This window comes from Melospiza melodia, chromosome 10 (assembly GCF_035770615.1).
Source record: "Melospiza melodia melodia isolate bMelMel2 chromosome 10, bMelMel2.pri, whole genome shotgun sequence".
Taxonomy (NCBI): Eukaryota; Metazoa; Chordata; class Aves; order Passeriformes; family Passerellidae; genus Melospiza; species Melospiza melodia.
In genome coordinates this window covers 26629755-26651041 of record NC_086203.1, presented here as the reverse complement: position 1 = coordinate 26651041, position 21287 = coordinate 26629755, and the positions used below count along the sequence as shown (strand labels likewise).

Below are 21287 nucleotides of genomic sequence, written 5' to 3'. Positions count from 1 at the left end.
TGCATGCTCTGTGTGTTTATTTGTGTGAGACTTGCCTTTAACCAGCCAACATCTGCGTTGCTGTAGGCCAGATGTTTCCCCACGCCACTGCCGGCAGCGCAGCGGGAGCCTGGAGTCCCAGACCCACCTGCTGTCCGAGGCTCCTGCTGACAAGCCAGCCTTCTCCCTCTGCAAGTCGCAGCGGAGCAGCAGCACCGAGATCCTGGACGACGGATCGTCCTACACCAGCCAGTCCAGTGCGGAGTATTACTGCGTGACACCCACTCCCAACCCCTATTACACCACCCAGACCCTCGACAACAGGACCAGGGGCCGGAGGCGCTCCAAGAAACACAACATTTCCGCCGCGAGTTCGGGGAGCATGCCGAACCTGGCGCACAAGGACGCCCGCAGCGCCGTCTTCCACAAAAACCAGGAGCAGCCTTCCTCTAATTACTACATTCCTGGCTACTCCCCTTACACTGAGCCTGACGTTTATTACAACGGGGGGTACGTTTATGAGAGCGACACGGAGGGGCAGTACAGCGTGAACCCTTCGTACCGCTCCTCCGCGCACTACGGCTACGAGCGGTACCGGGAATTCCGCTCCTACCACGAGGACGAGGTGGACAGAGTCCCACACAACCCCTACGCCACCCTCAGGCTCCCCAGGAAGCAGGTGGCTAAAACGGAGCACATAACCAAAAACATTCACAAGGCCTTAGTAGCAGAGCATCTCCGGGGCTGGTACCAGCGCGCCTCCAGCCAGAAGGAGCAGGGTCACGGCCTGCAGGCGGGCTTTGAGTCTGACCGAGGATCTCAGAGGAGTTTGGGCTTTGCTGCTCTGCAGACGCCGTGCTCGCCCAGCAGTCGGGTGTCGTCTTTCTCTTCGGGTAATGTCTGATTTCATCTGTGCCCAGTGCTGTCAGCTCTGCCCCCCTGTCACTGCCTCAGTGGAGTCAGCAGAGCTCTGTCCTGAAAGGTGGATGAGGAGCCAAGTAGGATCTTGTTCTGTTCTTGGAAGGAAAGTCATGCTTGTTATGTTCTCCTAAGGGTAAATCAGCCTTTTGCTCTTTGTGCAAGCACGGTAACCCAGAGAAGGACAAAGAGCATTTGAGTTTCAGACAGGTATTTTTAGCAACTAGAAGCAGTGTACAAAGCTTCATGCCATGTAAATGCAGTGGCTGTGATGGCTTCCAAAATAAACCCCAGTGAGCATCACTGAATGTGTCAGCAAGCACTTTAAGAGCTCCAGAATACCACCTTTACAGGTCTTGTAAATCATATTTTGTGTTTGCATTGTTTGCCTGTGTCCTGCAAAACCCCATAGAGATTGCTGATGAGAATTGTCTTGTTTGCCTCAGCTGATTTAGCTGAAGGAAGGTGTAATTTGTTCTAAGAAAGGTATAATTTGTTGTAATCCTTTTTTTTTTAATTCCAGCATCTTCTACAAACACTGCTGGGAACTGGAGAACCCCCCTTGCACTGGGACTTTCAGACTACGACACGTTGTCTCATTCCTCCTACGCCAGCTGTTACGGGAATGTTTATGGCAACCTTCCTTTGCAGAGCAGGTGAGTGGAATACGTGAAGATTTTCCTACCCTTCCTCCTGCATGTCACTGGCTCTTAAATCTGAGCAAATCAGCTTGATTTCAAAGAGCCAGGATGAAGGGTATTTAGAAAATTGGTGCTGTGAGGGCAGTTTTCTGTTTGGATGTGTCCCCCCCCCCACTGCAGAGCACTTGGCTGTGAGGACAGAAAGCTCCTGCCCTGGGGAATGGCTCTGCCCCCACAAATGCCATCACATTGAAATGCACTTATGCTCAGTGTAATAAGTACCCCACGTGTGCCTCCTGCTTTGTGGGTTGCAGTTTGTGCTTGCTGCCAGACCGACTTGTGTGAAAATACGGAATTTTTAATTCTGTTTGTTTTAAAATAAATGAAAGTGTAAGGGAATACATAAAAGCTGCTGCTAGATCCTTTTTTTTCCTAAGCTAAGTGCTATGGGCTGTTTTACTGAAGTGATTTAAAATATCTATGGCAACAGTGTTTAAAAATACTGTTTCTACTAATTTTTTGATTTCTCATAATTGAGCTTCGAAAATTCTGCTTGTATTAGCAGCTTTATCTAAATGAGGTTCATTAGCTATTAATTTTCCACATTCTTAATCACTTGTCTGATTGTTCGTCTGCTTTATTTTCTACTTTAATGTGATCATGGCAAACAAGCAATCAGTACACCCAACAGCCTTGACAGAGCTCAAGGCCAGGTTGGATGGGGCTTGGAGCAATGCGGTGTAGTGGAAGGTGTCCCTGCCCAGGGCAGGGATGTTGGAACAAGGTGAGCTGTAAAATCCCTCCAAGCCAAACCAGTCTGTGATACTATGACAGTTTGGAGCAGCTGGGATTGCTTTGCACGCAACTTTAATGATTACAGCACGAAAATTGGGTTTGTGCTTGGAGGCAAACTCCAAATAACCAGCATCACTCTGAGCCCAAGGGAGGTGCACGGGCAGGGCCCTCAGCTGACGCCGGTGCCATGTCTGTGTTGCAGGACCTACGTGGAGCCGAGCCAGCTGGGAGGGGACGAGGAGGATGGCCTGGAAGCAGAGCTGCCCAGCAGCGAGCAGAGGCTGTTCTGGCACGAGGACTCCAAGCCTGGGACGCTGGTGTAGCCCCCGTGCAGCCCCTCACTCCCTCCCTCCCTCCCTCCTACCCCTGCGTGCCTTGCACAGAACGCCGCACCCGGCCTCGGGCGGAACTTGGCAAAAGGAGCAAAAAGAGGAAGCAGAGGCTGTTTGTCCTGCTGGGAAAGGTGGAATTCAGCGTTCAGAGGGACTGTAGCAAACTGACAAAGTCTTACCACGAATGGCGTCTCTTTGTGAATCCGTACAGCCCAGGGCAAGCCACAGTTCATCTTCGAGCAGCTGCAGCACTTGGTTGAAGTATTTATATTTAGCAAGCACTTTTTGGGAAGATTGGAAGGTGTTGAAGGCAAACCTCAGAGAAAAAAAAAAATGTGAAAAGGAGACTCTTATGGAAAAACCAGGAATTATAAGAGCACAAGTCTGATGTCTGGAAGAAGAAGAAAAAATGAAAATTTATTCTGCCATGGCTTATGAGGACCTGGAAGAGGTTTCATAGGCTTATGAAGGATAGATCTGTGTGTGTGAGTGAGGGTGACTGAATCAGTATTGGAACATTACTTGAAGGAAGGCTGGAGTTTTTGTATTTTGGAGGTTTGAATGAGTCTGTCTAGTTTTTGGGGTGTCGTTAAGAGTGTTTGTTAGCACCACAAGCAAGTTCTGGAAAGAAAAAAAAAATGTGCTGATGCATACATCGTGTAAAACTAATAGCTAGTTGTGGATTTGGAAACAGAAGCAGTCAACTTTGAATTCTCTTTTCCATGATAAAACATAATTAATTATGGCCCATTTAATGACCTTTCCATGGTACAGCCTCACTGTGTGGAGGAGTAGGCAAATTTTCACTGTGGCTGCACGGTGACCCCTGTTCAGCGGTGACAGTGACAGGTTGCTGTGCCACAGCGGGTCAAGGATCCACAGTGGGGAGCCCCCAGGGACAATTTGGTAGCAGTGGCCAGTGTTCTAAGGTGGATGCAAACACAAACAGCCAAGTGGGTGCCTTAAAATGAGGGGCATTAGGATTGTACCAGGAGTCACCTGAACTGCCAGGTGCGTTGCAGAGTCAGAGTGGCAGAACAGCCTTTTCACAGAACCATTTGTGTAGGGAAAAAAACACATGGCTGCAGTCTGGATTTAAGAGGGATAAACCTACCTCAGGTCATCCATCTGCAGGAGCAAACTGGCACGGGGTTATCCTGCCTGGTTCCTGATGACTCGTCTGCATATGGTAAAATCTCTCTCGTTTCTCAGCTGTACTGTGCTTCAGGATTCCAGAAATGGTGCTCTTTTGTTCTTTTATACAGAAGATTAGTTACTCCTTGTTCATATTGTGAATAGAAAGGTTTCTGATAAACTTTTTTGACATTTTTTACCAGTATTCCAGAGCATGTAATATATACAGAAGGACACACTTGTTAAGCTGGTACTTAGTTGTTTGTATTATTAGAGTCGCAATTTGAAATTAAACGAACAAAAACAAAATAAAAAATAACTTATTTCCTTGGTTTTGCATATTTGTATAGCCTTCTAGAAATGCGAGAGCTCTTTTTGCTTATTCTTTTACTACTCCTGAATTTTTTAGACCTATTATTTTGTATAGGTCAATAAACTGAAAAGTGTGCTACCAAAACCACTTCAGCATTCCTCCTGTTTCTCCTTGAGTACTTGGGAATGTGCAGTGTGTGATATTGCAGGGCTTTGAAGTAAATCATTGTGGTCTGATTTCTTTTGGCCTGTGGTGTTGGCTGGGCTGCAGAGGGTCAGTGGTCTCATCTGAAGGAAGGTTGGCCCTAGGCAGGTCAGAGATCCCAAAACATCAGAATATCAGGTCAGAATTTCTGCTTCTCCATCAGCTGTACTGAGGGAGCCAAGCTGGGCTCTCTCACCGTCCCTCCAGTGATACAGACACAGAGGTGTCCTTGTGTTGTTGAAAATGCTTCTTGCTCATCTCTCCTTGCACTTAGGAATTGTCACAGCCTTTCCCATTTGGAACGTGGCTTTTAGGGTTTGTGTTGCTCACCTGCTGGGTCCTGTTTGGAGTTTGTGCCCCCTGAGACACCCCCTGTCTGTAAGAGTGACTTGGGTTTCAGATGTACAGCTGCTTCTGCAGCCTGGGCATCCAGTAGCTGAGGTTATTCAGTTTTACTCTCCTCTCTTCTGAGCCGTCATCCCCTACTTTTTGATGTGTCCATAAATTTCACAACCACCACTGAATTTCATTCTTTTTTCCAGGTTGCTGGTGAAAATAGGTGTTTAAAAAAAACCTGCATGTGTGCCCATTAAAATTACCCCCATGGCACTGTACTTCTGCATTTCTCCAAGCAGCATTTGAGGTTTGTCTGCTGGCAAGTTCTTCATGCCCTGACTGCTCCCTGCTGCTACAAACCACCAGTGCTTGGAGCAGGAAGCTGAGTGGTCCCAAGTCTCCAGTTCCTTACCCAGAGCTCATGGAATCAGCACTATCAAAGCTTTTCCTGCAAAAAGGAAATGAGATTTGTAACAAGGCTTGTTCCCCGTTTAAAGCTTTGTTTGCAATCCTTTGTTTTAATGCTGCACCCACAGAGTTCTCTGTTGGCTTTTCTGACAGCATTCAGGATTCAGCTCAGCCCAACACATCCGTGTTGGCACAGCCCTGGCACTCAGCCTGGCTTGCTGGGACAGCACCAGGGTGGTTTTGGGTGCAGTTGTTGAGAAAATGGGGATTTGAGGTGGGTTTGGGTTGAGGTCAGAGCCTGGTTGCAGTTTCCAGTTAGCAAGAGCCGAGCAGAGGAGCTGGAAATGGAACAGGGGTGGTGGAGCTGTGGCTCTCAAGCCCCTCTCGTCATTCCCCACATGCCTGGCTCTTCAAGGGTTTTGTTTTTAGGAACTTCTATGAAGGGTGAAAATACAAAGTGAAGAAGGAGGCCCAGAAGAAGAGAATTAGAATATCCAGCTTTTCTCAGGTGTTGCTCAGGGTCAGTTTTGGGTGGCACAGGGAGGGAAAGGGAGACCACGATGTCTCTGTGGCATCTCCTGCCTGTCAGGGGAGCTGCTGCTGCACCCAGTTGTTCCCCAGGACCTTTAACTTTGCCTTTTGCAGATTCCCAGCTTGCTTTGTTGCATTTCTGGAGTGATCTTTTGATGCAGATGTACAACTGTTCACAGAAACAACTGCAGCTGAGGAGGTCATAAAGACATACTTGTAATCATGATCCTATTTGTTCACAGCTGAAAGACAAATTGCCTGTGCTTTGTTTGAATTCCTATCTCATCTCTGTGTAGCTGTTTAACCACAGCCTGCCTCTCCAGGATAACTGAGGACATCTAGTGCCTGACAGCAGAGTTGGAGAGAGGAGCAGTCCTGCCTCTTGTGCTCCTCTAGAATCCTCCCTCACCCTTCCAGTATGAAGAAATATCTGGAAATTGTTATTTGGTAATATCAGAACAAAGCCAAGAGGTGAACAAGGTAAAACACCAAACCACAGGGTTTGATTTTACAAACATCTTTCTCTTCAGAAGGTAGATGCTGCTGATGGGAGTGTGGAGGGGAAATAAAACCCCACTTAAATCTGTGTGTAGTGGAGTGGTTTGGAGTGCTTTGAGTTAAAAAGAAGACCCAGTCCTTGCCAGGAATCCTTAAAAAGGAATTTGGGCACTGAGCTAAAACAAGCCATGCCTGATATTTTTAATTACTGTCTGCTTCTTCTCTGCTGTTTTGAACAAAACCACTGAGATAAGGGAGGACAAGCACTGATGGGAGTTACCAGAGCCCTGTGGGAGGCTGGTGCTGGACGTTCCTCCAGTGCAGGGACCAGGAGGGATGGGGCTGAGCCAGGAGCCCCTTCTCCAACACAGGAAAGTCTTTTAACACCACTAATCTTTAAAATTCACCTGGTGAAACTTTCTGGCCAAGGTGGCTCAGTCTGTGACTCTTGCAGGTTTCTGCTGACTTCTCCTTTATCATCTTGGACTTGCTCAGCTGAAGAGTGAAGAATGCAGCAGCAATGTTTGTAACTCCTGGGTGGGTGAGAGGCCTCCACCATGACCCAGCCCGTCCCGAAACGTGTTTAGGAAATCCTGTAAACAGTGAAGGTTTGCTCCATCTTCTGGGCTTTGGGATCATTGCAGGAGAGCTCTTGAGCCTGGGGAGAAGTTCCCAGTGCTTGCCTGGCACTGTCTGGATATGTTCACACTACTCCTAGCAAAGTTTCTGCATTCTACACTGCTCTTCCATCTCCTTTGTACTTTTCTGTCATATTTAATACATTTTTAAGGTTTAAAACTGACAATGTCAGCTACAGTAGGGACTCACCTGTCACAGACATCTTTTCATGAAAATCCTTTCAGTAGGATTTTTCCGGCTGAGAAGCTTCAGCAACAAAATGCAAACAATGGTTATCTGCTGCTGTGGAATGCAACAGGTGCATCTGTGATTGGCCCAGCTTAGATGTTTACAATCAATGGCCAACCACAGCCCAGTTAGCTTGGACTCTCTGTCCGAGACACAAACCTTTATTATTTATTCTTTCCTATTCTTAGCTTAGCTAGCTTTCTGAGATGAAACTTTTCCTTCTATTCTTTTTAGTATAGTTTTAATGTAATATATTATGTAATAAAATAATAAATCAAGCCTTCTGAAATAGGGAATCAGATCTCCATCTCTTCCCTCATCCTGAAAACCCCTGTGACCACTGTCACACTCACCTACTGAGTAGTGAAATCTCTCTCAGTGAAATCTCTCCCAGGGCAGGATTTACCATCAAAGTTTTTTACCCTGTGCTCTGCTGGAGCACATGAAGTCTGAGGTGACATTTCCTGCTTGGAAAAGGGGCAGTGTGAGTTGTGATCAGTGCTGGTGGCCCAGGGGGACACACGGCACCAAGGTCAGGGTTCCAATGACACAGAAGCAAGACTCCTGACAAGCAGCAGCTCCTTGCCATCCATCCACCTTGGTTATCCCTGCCTGTCCCCTGTGATGAAGGGCACCACCATAAATCCTTCAGCAGGTGCTTGGCTGCAGAGGAGGGATGTGCTCTGCCTCCCTGGGCACCTCCTGCCCTGTTCAGCACAGCAGGGAGGAGTCTCAGCTTCTCTTTCATCATTAGAGTGCCACCAAAGAGCTGCAGATGGAGTTTGCAGCCAGCCAGGGAGTAACTCTAGAAGAAATCCTTGCACCTGCTGCAGCCTGAGGTTAGGGCAGGACGTGCCCCATGCGTGCAGGACGAGGTGCCCACGTGGCCTTTGCAGCATCCCTGCCTGTGGGCACGTTTTGGTGGCAGGAGGACACGAGGTGTGGGGCTGTGATAGGTTTGGATGCTGTAAAAGAAAGATGCACCCTATTTCAGAGTGAAGGGTGACATTGTTTCCTAGGATGATTGGTGGTCACAAGGGTTGCAGGATGAAGAGAGATGAGAATGTTGACCTCATGTTCAGAAGGCTTGATTTATTATTTTATGATATATATACTACATTATAACTATACTAAAAGAAATCGAAGGAAAAGTTCTCAGAAGGCTAGCTAAGCTAAGAATAGAAAAGAATGAAAAACAAAGGAGCTCTCTCCAACTCTGTCCCAGAGAGAGCTCGGTCTTTGATTGGCCATTAATTCATTAATTACACACATCCAACATGGGCCAATCACAGGTGCACCTATTGCATTTCACAGCAGCAGATAACCATTGTTTACATTCTTTTTCTGAAGCCTCAGCTTCCCAGAAAGGAAAATCCTAAAGAAAATATTTTTATGAAAAGGTGTCTGTAACAGATGACTCTGTTTCTCATCTGATCTGCTTATGCTGAATTCAGTGTTTCATAGAAATGTGGAGGTGATTGCTCCTTGCAAAGGTTTTGTTGTTGCTTGTGAAGAATCCTTGACATTGTATTATTGCAGTTCTGATTTAATAGTGCTGCCAGGCAACATTGAGAGTGAAAATAGAGATTTGGCCTAAAAGAGAGGGTATATTTTAACATTTAATTCTAGCCACTGCTTTTAGCATGAGGCTTTTGTCATTCCTAGGTTTTGGTTTTTTGTGGTTTTTTTTTTCCCTGCAAACCCAGAGCGCAGATAAATTGTGAGAATAAAGGTAGAGTTAGCAGTAAAAAATTGCTGAATTGCACATGCTGTCACAGACAGGTTCTCACACACTTCTCAGGGAGATTAATGTCTTGTCTCAAGGTCTGAGCTCGCGTTTCTGATGCCAGTGTTGAATCTCTGAGCCTGTTTTGCACAAAGATTTGGAATGGCAAGCCCTGTGTTAATAGCAGTAAACATTTGGGTGAATGCCCTGTGCAGTGCCCGTGGGCAGTGTGAGGTTCAGCACCGTGTGTGCCTCGTGCCCAGCCCAGCTGTGCCCATCACACAGGGGCCAGTGCTGCCCCAGGCACTCCCTGTGCAGGGCTCAGTGTCCCCATAACAGCCTCAGCTCTGTCCCAAAGCAGGCAAAGCCACTCTGGGGCAGCTCAGGGCACCTTCTGGGTTTGCCCATGGGTGAGAAGCCCCAGGTAGAGCCATAGCTCAGTCCCTGAAGTCGTGGTCAGGTAACAAACACCATGAATTGCCTGCTCCCCATAAAATAACAAAATTACTCATGGTCTCTCACAGACCTGGTTTTATTCACCACAGGCTGGTTTTCTCCTCCTTTTGGCAGCTGGTAGCACTGTGCTTTGGGAAGAGGAGGTAACAAACCACTATCCAGGGATGAAAACATTCAGGTATTTACAAGAGCTTCACCAAGGTCACATAAATAACAAGCTGGGAAAGGAAAACAGCAAGTGAGCAGAAACCAGTGCTCAGTGTTTCAGCATTTTGCCCATGTTTGTGCTGTGAGTGATATCTGGGAGCAGAAACTCCCTCCTGTAGCCACAGAACTGCTCTGTGTAACAGGACATGGTGCAGAGCAGCCCCCCTGGCTGTACTCCAGCCTCTTCAGACTGTGGTCAGTAAAAAATGCTGGGAGATGGCAGGGGAGGTGTGGTGCTGTTCAGTGGCAAGCAAGCACAGAAAGTCAGTCTTTGGGGGTCAGATTTGGAACAGGTTTTGGCTCTGAATGGGGCAAAGGTTTGTCCTGGGTCAGCCCAGACTGCCAGGAGCAGCTCAGTTGCCTTTTGTGTCATCTCCAGACCCCCACCAGCAAAATCTCAGGGTCAACAGTCATATGTGGGGCTGTCTGCTACCCCAAAACCATGGGGATTTTGATATTTTTTAATGGCTTTAAAGAGTTGAAATTATTTAGAAATCCATTTGCTGATTATTTAACCCTTTTTGATACAAACCTAGGCATACACGTGTGACTTACCAATGCATTTCCCTACAGGATTGCTTTGGGCAGGCCACTGTGGGTGGTCAGTGCCCTGTCCCAGGCTGAAATGTTCTGTCCTTGATTTCTGTCATGACCAAAGCCTTCTCCACACTCCCCTTTTCTCCCTACACTTGTTGATGTTTTCTTTTGCTGTAATCAAGAAGGTGGATGATGACAGAGGTTGTTTCCTACTGCACAGGTACTGTAGCTGCTCTCAGATTTCTCTAAAAATGGAAACTCAAATAAATAAATAAATTACCAAGCTCTTTTTTTTGGGGGGGAGGAGGCAAATTAGAAGCATCCAGGTCCCACTGAAACAGGAGATGCAGCTCTGCTTGTTTCTCTAGAGGCAGAGGAAATCACAAGGCACCCACACAGTGATGATGGGAGGGATCATGGGAGATGATGAGGGGTCTCAGCACAGTGACACGGGGTTGGCTGAGCTGGGGCAGCAGTGGAGGGCTCAGATCCCCATCCCTCTGCCCCCTCCTGCCCTGACCCAGCCTGCTGTGCCTGCTGCTTCTCACAGGGTTTGCCTTTGCAGCTCCCTGTCGAACAACTTGGGCAAATACCTCCAAAGTCAGGGGTCCTTACGCTATTTAAGCCACAAACTTAATCTGATATATTTATATCTGGAAGAGTTTGGAGGTGTGGTGGGTGATTTTTTTTCCCACAGGGTGTCTCTCTATGACTGCTCCCATTGCTCAGTGGTTGTTATTGTTCAGACCCCATCATCTGACCCTTCATAATCCCTGTATTGGGTTACACTGCGTTGCTGGGCATGCTTGCTGTATGCTACTGATTGTCAATTTTAGACTCTCCCATCAGCCTAAGAGTTTATCAAAGGTATTGCAAGGTTATGTTACATGGGCACATTCCTGACTCCTTCCAGGGGCACTTGGAAATGCCATGGATTGGCAATAGAGGGGAGTGAATGTGGGGGGATTTATAACAAAAAAAAAATGAAAGCCAACATTATAGAAATTGCTCTCCAATATTTGGCCACAGCATGTGGCAAGCATCAATTACCTTAAAAATAGAACAGTTTTAGGCACTTGAAACATGGGCTGCCTCCTCTCAAGGGGTGACACAGCAATCAGGCCTTGCTGATATTCAAGATAAGAACTTAACAACTTTTTGGCTCTCATGAGGGATAGGTTGAAATTTTTGAAGTGAATGTTTAAATGAGGGAAAAAAATCAATGATGTGAAGCAATCCTGCAGCAGAGGCTGCTGGTTTCATTCCAGAGTTCATCCATATGTGAGTACTGCCTTACAAACGGTGAGCAGGGAGGAAGAATGGCTCATTACCCAGGGCAGACCTCATCCTTTGTCTGAAGTGCTTTTGTTTAATGCTTGTTGGGTACCTGCTTAGTGTGAGTTTTGAGCTGCTATTACCTGTAGGAATTGCTCTGCGATTGTTGCACAATCACAAGTGGTTTTCAAACACCTGATAGAGTTCTCAGCACCCCTGTTTTCCTTCTCTTGTCTTCTGCTGGGGCTTTGAGTGCAGCTCTGGCTCAGCACAGTTCTGCCCTCTGGTAGCAGTGCAGCAGTTTGTTAGTCCAGGGATTCCTGAACAAGTGTCAAATTGGTGTGGAAATAGCAAGTGTCACCAGTGGAAGTGGCTTTCCTGTCTTAATGAAGGTTGAGAAATGTGTGATTGGAAAGCTCCGAGGGGAGCACCAACAAATGTTTTTGGGAAGGAGATGGGAGTTTAGACTTGGAAAAGTGTTTTAGACCCACTGTGAGCGTGTCCTCACCTCCAGGGTGTTGTTTGTTGCTCTAATGTGCTGTTACCAGAACACCAAAACACTAAGCAGTGTGTTAAGAAAGGAAGTACATCCTGGAAACATAATTTATGGAGGAGAGACCTAAAGTAGGCAAAATATGATACCCACCTTGGAAATCTGTAGGATTAGCACCCATGTCACCAGGAGAGGTGTCACCAGGCAGCCCCTTGCTCTGCATCTGATGGGGAAGGCATCATTCCCAGTCTAGAGTTTCCTAATGGTGGTATTGACAAGTGATATATTTCTGCTTAAGAGAAAAAGTGGTTTTCAAACACCTGATAGTGTTCTCAGTACCCCTGTTTTCCTTCTCAGGAGGAATTCATGGGTTTGACCCTGCTTAACTTGGATGATCTGATAAGACCATGGCCCAAGATGGCCTGGCTGAAGATCATGGAAACCCAAGCAGGTGGCATGGGGCTTTATTTACAGGCAAGAAATCAGCAAGTGAGCAGCAAGCACTGAACAGACACCTTCTGGGGCCCAAACTGCACGGTTTGGGAGAGCAGCATGCAGGCTGCTGAGGAGCACTGATTTATTTGAGAACGCCAGGAAACCATTTATGGGTTCTACTATGGGCAGCAATCACTGGGGGTTAGATCTGCTGGAGCAGATAGATTGATGTGTGGGTCTGTTGTTGTGCTTGCCACTGCATAAAATAAAACATGGATAAGGACATCCCTGAAATACTAAAGGGGCAAATGGAGCCATTGCATTCTTGGCTTGTTTAAGTGAGAAACATTTATTATCTTTTCCTTTGCCACTTACGCCGTTCCTAAATTTTTGCCCTCTTCCCTGCTGTGTAACAGCATGAATCAAATGAGGACCTTTGGATAATGGACTTTTAATAGAGGTGAAGAGGGCTTAGAGCTCCATGTTTCATGTTACAAAACACAGCACAGAGACACCATCATCATGCAGAGCCTATTTTGCTGCTGGCAGACTCCAGCAGAGCATGGCTGAGACTGTGATGAGAAATATGGTTTAAAAATTGGCAGGGCATGGTTTCAGAGCCTCTCCCCCATGGTTTTGCTCCTGTGGAAGCTGCATTTGCAAGGTGAGGATTTGATTTGATACCCCTGCAAATAAAATCTGAAATTATAAGAAATCTTCCTAATCCAATGAATGGCCCAAACTGTGAGTAGCAAAATGAGCCACCCTTGCTACTCTACTCTTACAAAAAAACCATGCACATGGTGATGCTGGAGGTTTGCTGTGGGAATTTAGCAGTCTATAAAGTATTCTGAAGAAAAAAGGAGGCACTTGGATGAAATGGACACCTAAGAAAAAAAGGATTTTAGGGTGCTACATCAGGTCTACAAATATAACAGTAAATCTTTGTGGCTGCATATTAATTCTGAAAAAAAAAAAAAAAAAAAAAAGGTAAAAAGTAGGAGAAGGATGATCTGGAGATGAGCTGTCAGCCAAGAAGAGTTGATGTTATGGACACAGAAACCTTGCTGATTCTTCCCAGAGGCCAGATTTCACCTGCACATCTCACAGGTGCCGCTGATGTCCCTTCATCCTGCTCTGGTGATTCCGCCCTGAGCAGTGCAGTGTCCCAGGAATCCTCTGGAACATGTCTGTCTCCTGCCTCCCTCCGTGGGGGACACACCAGCTGCACTGAAATGTCAGAAGGGTTTGCACAGCTGACAGGTTGCTGAAAATGGAGCGTCGCTATAAATTCTCTTCATCCAGCCAAGCGCAGCTTAATATAGACTCAGCTGCACGGGCTGTGTCCCACACTGAGCCCAGGAGCTGCCACAGCTCAGGACCAAAACATGAACCGCTCATTTTAACCAGATAACTACTGCCAGTGAGGGGGGAAAAAAAGGAAATCCTTTGAAATTTATCTTTCTCTTTAGGTTTAAAAAGTGTTAGAGGAAGGAGGGGAGAATGAACATGTCTGAACTTGGCCAGAACTCCGACGAAGACGTGTGTCCCGAGGACATTGATGAAGATGAAATCCTGGCTAACCTGTCCCCTGAGGAGCTGAAGGAGCTGCAGAGTGAGATGGAAGTCATGGCCCCAGACCCTGAAATCCCGACTGGAATGATACAGAGGGATCAGACGGAGAAACCCCCCACGGGCAGCTTCGACCACAGGTCCCTGGTGGATTACCTGTACTGGCAGAAGGCATCCAGACGCATGCTCGAGGATGAGAGAGTTCCTGTCACCCTCCTGCCCTCTGAGGTAACAAGCAGAAATCACAAATATTTATTATGCATCAGCAGTGGGATCTGTTTTGTAGCTTTAATACCTTAACCTGCCTCTGCTTCTGTCCCTTACATAAGGCAGAGTACAAACGAATGTAGATTAATCCTAAAAGCCTCATCAGTGATAGAATCCAGCTTGGACTGATGTCAGGGTTAGTAATTTTTTAATTGCTTTTCCCAAATATTTACTTAAGCTTTTTAACAGAAAAAAAAAATCCTAATTCTGATTAGGGTAAAGAAAATCACTGAGAAACTGTCACAAGATCAGTTTTGGAGGATGTAACTCTAATTAGTTTGATTTTGCATATGGAAGAACACCGTGTTGCTTTTCCATGGAAGATTATATTAATCATACAAATTAAATTATTAATTGACAGAATTTAATTATGTACTGGAGAAAAATCCCAAACCACTGTATTTTAACAGGGTGAAACATTAACAACCAAGCATGCAAACTCTTGAACTAGTTCAACCATACTCAATACAATGCTTAAATTTATTTGACTATCCCCATGACTTTTAAATGAAGTTAAGGTCATACTTAGATATCTTTCAGGATGAGGGCTACACTTAAAAATAGGTTAATAGAATTGAAACTTGGCCAGATGAAACACATCCATACTTGAATGTGAAGTTCACTGGAAGTGAATTTGAGGTGACTGATTTATTTTATTTTTGTTTTAAATATCAGCGGTTTGCTAATACTCACCAGTGTGGCACATCCCAGACTTCCCAAGGCAGGTTTCATGGGCTGCCTTTGGAGACCAGGGGAAATCTGTGGGATTTTTTCTCCTGCACTCTTATGCTCAAAGAAACAATTTTGTAAACACTTCAGAGGTTAAATCTGAAACCTGGGTGTGGAGCTGGCTGCTGCATTCACAGCTGGTCCATCAATCCCCATCCCAAACCCATTCACCACCACAGCCCCAAGGGCAGAAGTGACTGGGACCATTTTGTCTGACTTTGGGCTCAGCCCAAGCCATGGCACTGTCCTGCCTGAAGAGAGAAAATCTCAGGGAAATAGCTTGATTTTATTAGTGCTTTATTAGCATTTCTCTGTGATAGAGGAACCGCTTGCAAAAAGATGCTTGACAAAGAAAAATCTCAGCAAGGAGTGTCTCTAGAATTGGTAGATGTTTGCAGCTAATTTATTTGGATGGCAGAAGCCTCACTGCCCTGCAGCTGCTTTGTGCAGGGGCTGGATTCTTATCTCTGGACTCCAAACTGAGCTAATGTTTTGTCTTCAGTAAGGTGCTGCCTTAGGTGTGATGCTCTGGGACTGCCAGGGCAGGTGGCCCTGTTGTCCCTTGTGCTGATGATTCTGATGATTCCACAGTGGTCACAATGTGCCCTCTTCGCTCCTCCTTGGGCTGAGCAAACCAACAGGGGGTCGCACCGATGTCCAGTGCTTTGTGGCATACAAAGGAAACTTTCTTGTCAAAGAAATTATAAAGATTGCACTAAATCCAAAAAGAGACTTTGGATCAGAAACTCTCAACCCCCAGAAGGGTTCAAAGACTATCTTAACATATCATTAAATATGTTCAGGATTTAATTGTTAGGACTTAATTTAGTAGGCAAAGATGAGAAACTGGTTTGCAGCTTCTTTAGGAACAAGTTGTTCCAGTGTTCCCAAGCAAGCTGGTGCGGCCTGAATTTACAGCAGTGACACTTTTAAGGATTAATCTCTATTGTATGGGCATAGAGGGATCTAAATCCAGCTGCTACGTGTTTATTTGAGCAGAAAGTTATTGTAACAAAGATGTTTTGCAACTATTTCAGCTGTGAGGTTTTGTCTTCCTCAGAGAAGTGCTGCGGAGGAGATGGAAGGAGAGGCCGGCAGCGGTGGAGAGGTGGCTGGAGGGAGGATGCCAGGAACAGAGGGAAAAGAGAGACATTACCAAAATGAGCACGTGTCCGAGTCAAGAACACAACCTGGGGACTCAAAGACAGATAGAAGTGATAAGGAGAGAGTGGTGGAGGAGGATGAGAAAGAAGACGCAGAGGAGGAGGAAGAAGAGGAAGATGATGATGAGGAAGAAGAAGAAGAGGAAGAAGAAAATGAGACTGAATTGGAAACAAAGGAGAATTACACCAATGAGAACAGTCACATCAACCAGATAAGCCAGAAGCCAGTTACAGAACCAGGAGAAATCAAAGAAAAGCCTAAGGAAAATGAAAAGAAAATATCGAAATTGAACATCCCCCAGAAGTTAGCACTGGATACCAGCTTCATGAAGATAAGTGCCAGGCCTTCAGGAAATCAAACCAATTTAGAAGACAGTTTGGAGAAAGTCCGAAAAAACAACCCAGACGTGAAGGAGCTCAACCTGAACAACATAGAAAACGTCCCTAAGGAAATGCTGATCGATTTTGTCAACGCCATGAAAAAGAACAAGAACATAAAAACGTTCAGCCTGGCCAACGTGGGGGCTGACGACAGCGTGGCGTTCGCGCTGGCCAACATGCTGAGGGAGAACAGGAGCATCACCACACTGAACATTGACTCCAACTTCATCTCTGGCAAGGGCATCGTGGCCATCATGCGCTGCCTGCAGTACAACGAGACGCTGACCGAGCTCCGCTTCCACAACCAGCGCGGCCTGCTGGGCCACCAGGCAGAGATGGAGATTGCCAGGCTGCTGAAAGCCAACAACACCCTCCTCAAAATGGGCTATCACTTCGAGCTGCCGGGGCCCAGGATGGTGGTGACCAACCTGCTCAGCAGGAACCTGGACAAGCAGAGGCAAAAGAGGCAGGAGGGGCAAAGGCAGCAGCAGATGAAGGAGCAGAAGGAGTTGATAGCCATGCTGGAGAATGGACTTGGGTTGCCTCCTGGGATGTGGGAGATGCTGGGGGTACCGCTGTCCCAGCTGAGGATGCAGGAGCCCCCACAAGCCCCCAAACCCCCCGTCCCTGCAGCTGTGTCACTGAACAAAAGGCAGGAGAACACGAGGCCACCAGCACCCGAGCAGCCGTGCAGGGAGAAGCCCATCAGCTTCAGAGTGGTGAAGCTGAAGAAGACCCAGCGCAAACCCCCCGTGCCAGAGTATGTGGAGCCTGCTGAGAAAACCAACCTCAAGGACGTCATCAAAACACTCAAACCAGTTCCCAGGAGAAGACCTCCTCCCCTGGTGGAAATAACCCCCAGAGATCAGCTCCTCAACGACATCCGCCAGAGCAACGTCGCCTATCTCAGGCCGGTACGTGCAGAGTGGTGCCTCCGAGGGGGGAAAAGGCACTCACCTGCTGTGCTCTGAGACCTGGCTGGAAATGCTGGGCTTTGGCAGGGCTGGCAAATGCACCTGCACATGGCATTGTCACCCTTTTGTGTCAGGCTGCCACTCCTGGTGTGCAGGTTGTTGTTTCACAGCAGCACTAAGGTACACAGGGGACTCACACCAAGGCTGCAGCCTTGTGCATCCCTGGCTGCATCCACAGGGTAAAAGAAAGGAAATTCACTAAGGAGGTGAACAAACCCACAGAAACTCAACTTTTCTATGCTCCTAATAGTGTATTAGTTATGACAGACCCATGGTATTCTGGGACTGTTATTTCAGGAGTACAACAGGTATTATTTTTCACATCAGTCCCCCACAAACCCCATGTTTCTCTCTTCAATAGCTTTGTTTTTCCTTAGCTCTCACTTTACACAAGAGAGCACTTGGCACACACTGAAATCCAGCCTGGACTCACACTCTGCAGCCCTGCTCCTGCCTGCCTCACCCAGTAACAAGGAGTGTATTATTTTACTGATCCTTTGCTGCTCATTCTTCTGTCTGTCCTTATGTAGATAAATCACAAAATTCCAGTGCTAACAGGAAAAAAGAAATTAGGTCCACCAGCAGGGAAGATGGAACAAGGTTGTGGGAAGAAAGTAGTGGTACTGTAGGGGATTTTATATTTGTTTTCTAGTAAAACTTCACCTCTGAAAATTTGCTCAGTAGTCAACTCAAGTGATATCAAGATCATCCTGACTTTAGAATGCCAGTCCAAAACTGAAAACTGCCTCTTGGGTATGGTCTCCCTTGGGTACCAAATTCATGGGCTTCTTCTCAAAATGCTGGCCACCAGATTTAAGCTCTTGTTCTCCTGACCTGTTACATTCCCTTGCATTGATTCAAGAAATCTTAAAAGCTGGCTGATGTATTTGTAGCTTGATGCCTGTTTGTGCTGCCAAGGCTTGAGGAAGAGGACAGAAAATCCCTTGTAGTTAAAAATAGTCAAGTAGTATTTTGTAATTGTCATTTATTTCAATATTGACATTTTAATATAGCGGTCCTAATTTTTCTTCCATTTATACCTACAAAGAAATAATTATTTCCTCAGTAATTCCAGACAGAGCAGTCTGTCCTGATATTTTGGCAGGTGCAGGTTCTGCAGTGACCTCAGATTCTGGTCCAGGATTACCCTGAACATTCTGTCCTGTAGGCAAGGTTTGGGGTTCTGAGTTTCTGCTGGCCACTCCAATTTGGCTGCAGCCAAGGCCTCTCCCCAGGGCATTTCTGGCCTTTCTGGGCCAGTCTAGGGTTTGCATTTTGGTTCCACATCCCAGACCAGATGACCTGCTTGAGGACAGCTCACAGATTGTGCTGGTGACAGCAGGCTGGTCCTTCATGGCCATGGGAGCTGCTGCCTGCCCAGCTCTCAGGAGCCTGGGGGACCATGGAGCTCATTCTCTGACAGGCACAGCCCTTGTTTTACACAGCAATGGTTGAGAAACCTGGGTGCTGCCACGTGCCAGGGGTGGTACTGAACCCCAGCCGTTCCCCCAAAATGATCAGGAGGATTTTATCCATGCCAGCTGCGGGGATAAAGATAGAGAGATCAATTCATGGTGCATCCTAAATATGCCAGATAACAATTGCTATCCCAGCCCATGGAAAGATGAAACTATGGACACATACTGGGGGCTTGGGGTGGTTTGTTTTGGTGGAGTGTTTGGGGATTTTTGGGTTGATTCTTTTTTGGCCTCTGTCATCAGACCACTTGGCTTGGATTTGGGGCATTAGAGTGTTTTCTCCCCATCCTCCATGATCTTGGTAATTCCTTTTTGCCTCAATTCCCTCAGCTTCATTTCTAAAATGGAGTTTTGCTGCTTGAGCTGAGTTGGGTGTTTGTTCTCTCTGTGGAGAGACTCAAGGCCTTCAAACTGATTTCCTGGACCTTAAGCATTGCAAACATCAGTTGGGACATTCTAAACTAAAGAGAGCTCCCAATTATAGCTCCTAGAGTTCCCAGCTGTTATATTTTAGTTTCTGGGGGTTTGTATTAGACTAAACTGGCCTGGTAAATAAGGCTGAGAAATTTCCTCCTCCTAATACTTCACGTCCTTGTCCAGGTGCCGTTGCCAAAGCAGCTGGAGTGAGAGACCAGACTGACCTGAAGAAAACAACTTGGAATAAGGACTACTCAAGTTTTGCTTACAACTGTTTCAGCAGATGTTTTCTGCAGAAGCCAGGTGGTGTATTCAACTCTTTGGGAACAAAGCTTGTGATACACACTTGTGTGAGTGTGCTGAAAACGGCTGGCATGGGAAAAGTCACTGCTAAGTGTTTCCATCAGGTATCAAACAATCCTGCTGCCATCTGTCTGCCAAGTGGATCTGAGACTTCAGATTGTTGTGGGAGTATTTTCTCAGAGGCATCAATAACCTTGTCTTTCTAGTTTGTCAGCAAACTATTTTGCTTCCACGTTGTCCTTCTGCTGCCAGATTCTGCAGGAACACGCTGTGCTTTATCTTATCTTTCTTTTCACACACATGCTACTTTATTACTCTCTTGTCCATGAGAAATGTATTTGGTTTCTATGTATACAGCTTCATTTTTTAGGCTAAGGAAACAGAAATGAAATAAAGCTCTCTCTGTAAGAAGTGTGCAGCACTTCCATTGCTAAAAAGCACTCACAGAACAATTCCTCTGGTACAACAAACACCTTCCAAGCTCCCTCTATTTCAGAACAATGTCTAGTGGATATTTACCTGATCAGCATTTAAAAGATGATGCCATGCTCTGCTTTGAGAACTGTGATGTTCATTCCCTGTGATTCACCATGGTCTTACTGTAATCCTTAATTGCAGCCACCTTGGAGAGCACTGAAATGCCATTTTAGGTCTCTCTCCACGCTGTTTGTGGCAGGAGGATGAGCCTCACCACTATTCCAGGGGTTTAAGAAACACCTAATTCCTCCTAGTATGATGTGTGAATAGTGTGTCACATCCTGGCAGGCTGGATTTGAAGGGGTAAAACCTGTATATACACAACTCAGTTTTCCCTTAATAATTTTATGGGTTTTTTTTCTCCTCCCTCTTTATGATCACTTTATGATCATTAAGTTCTTCTCCTGTCTTTCTTGTACAGCAGCTAGAGGTAAGTCACACTCTTGTGAAAGACATCCACAAGAAACCAATTGTTTTTGAGGCTATATTTTTTTAAAGCTACAAGGCACAGGAAAAGAACAAAGGCTTTCCCTGTGCTAAAATCTACCTTCCTGGGGCTGCTTGATCCAAAGGCACAGCTTTGTAGCTCCTGGCAGGATTTCCTTCAGGTGAGTTCATCTCTGAGTGGTAACTCTTAGCAACCTTCCCTTGGCAGCTAAATCCCAGTCCCTCCCTGCTCCCCCTTCCCATGTTTATTTTAATAGTCCTGTAGTATCAGCAATGTCCAAGACCTCTTGAATCCAAGGTAGTCTCTGCTGTCACTTGTTCAAATTTTCACTTGTTCTTGTCCTTTTGGTACCTATCACCAGGTCTCTTTCCAATCTCCACCTTCCATACTTGTAAAGCTCCTTCTCAGCTCTGCTTCTGCTTGCAAATGTGATGCCCCAAACTTGGGAAAGCTGATTTCTGTATTGCCCAAGAGAGAGCAAATAGCTTTAAAGCATCATATAGCAGGGAAGTCACATAAAGAAAGAAAGAAAGTAATTTTCATTGCAGCCCTTTCTTTTTGTAAAGGTGAAGAGCAGGAAAGGAAGAAGCTTGGTACTTCCAACCAAGGCTTTGCACAGAGCACAGCAGCAGGTGACAAATGCACCAGGTGACTGCCCAGGAAAGCTGCTGGAGGACACTGCTCTCCAGACTGGCTTCAAGGCCAGGCTGGTGCAGCTCAGACTGCAGCAGTTGGGACAGGGAAGCACAAAGGAATATGTAATATAGTGCTTTACAATCTCCGATTGAAGCTGCCAGGTACCAATTACTGCTACACCCAGAAGCTGCCAAACATGAGTTTCCAGGGTGGATAGAGCATGACCCGTGAAACTCTGCTCTGATCCACGTTCTCCCACTGAGCAGCCTCTCAGTGATCACAGCAGGAGGGAGGCACACACAGACATCACACGATCAGCTTGACTGCAGCAGAGCTGGTACCAGTACTGCTCTGGGC

The 21287-nt window shown here is 46.3% G+C and overlaps 2 protein-coding genes across 4 annotated transcripts in view; both read left to right on the top strand.

Annotated features, from left to right (window-relative positions):
* The window catches only part of FRMD4B (FERM domain containing 4B), a 91602-nt gene extending 87343 nt beyond the window's left edge, over nt 1–4259 (top strand). For all 3 annotated transcript variants that reach the window (XM_063165005.1, XM_063165003.1, XM_063165004.1), the window contains exons 21-23: nt 67–872; nt 1421–1553; nt 2536–4259. In XM_063165005.1, coding sequence (XP_063021075.1) covers nt 67–872; nt 1421–1553; nt 2536–2656 — 1060 coding nt within the window. In that variant the 3' untranslated portion in view covers nt 2657–4259. The remainder of the gene's footprint in view (nt 1–66; nt 873–1420; nt 1554–2535) is intronic.
* A 9154-nt stretch (nt 4260–13413) lies between these two features.
* Nucleotides 13414–19780, top strand: LMOD3 (leiomodin 3). Its single transcript, XM_063165002.1, has 3 exons — nt 13414–13885; nt 15714–17111; nt 19250–19780. The coding sequence occupies exons 1-3, from the start codon at nt 13589–13591 to the stop codon at nt 19274–19276; spliced, it is 1722 nt and encodes a 573-aa protein (XP_063021072.1). The 5' UTR covers nt 13414–13588; the 3' UTR covers nt 19277–19780.
* Nucleotides 19781–21287: the final 1507 nt, after the last annotated feature.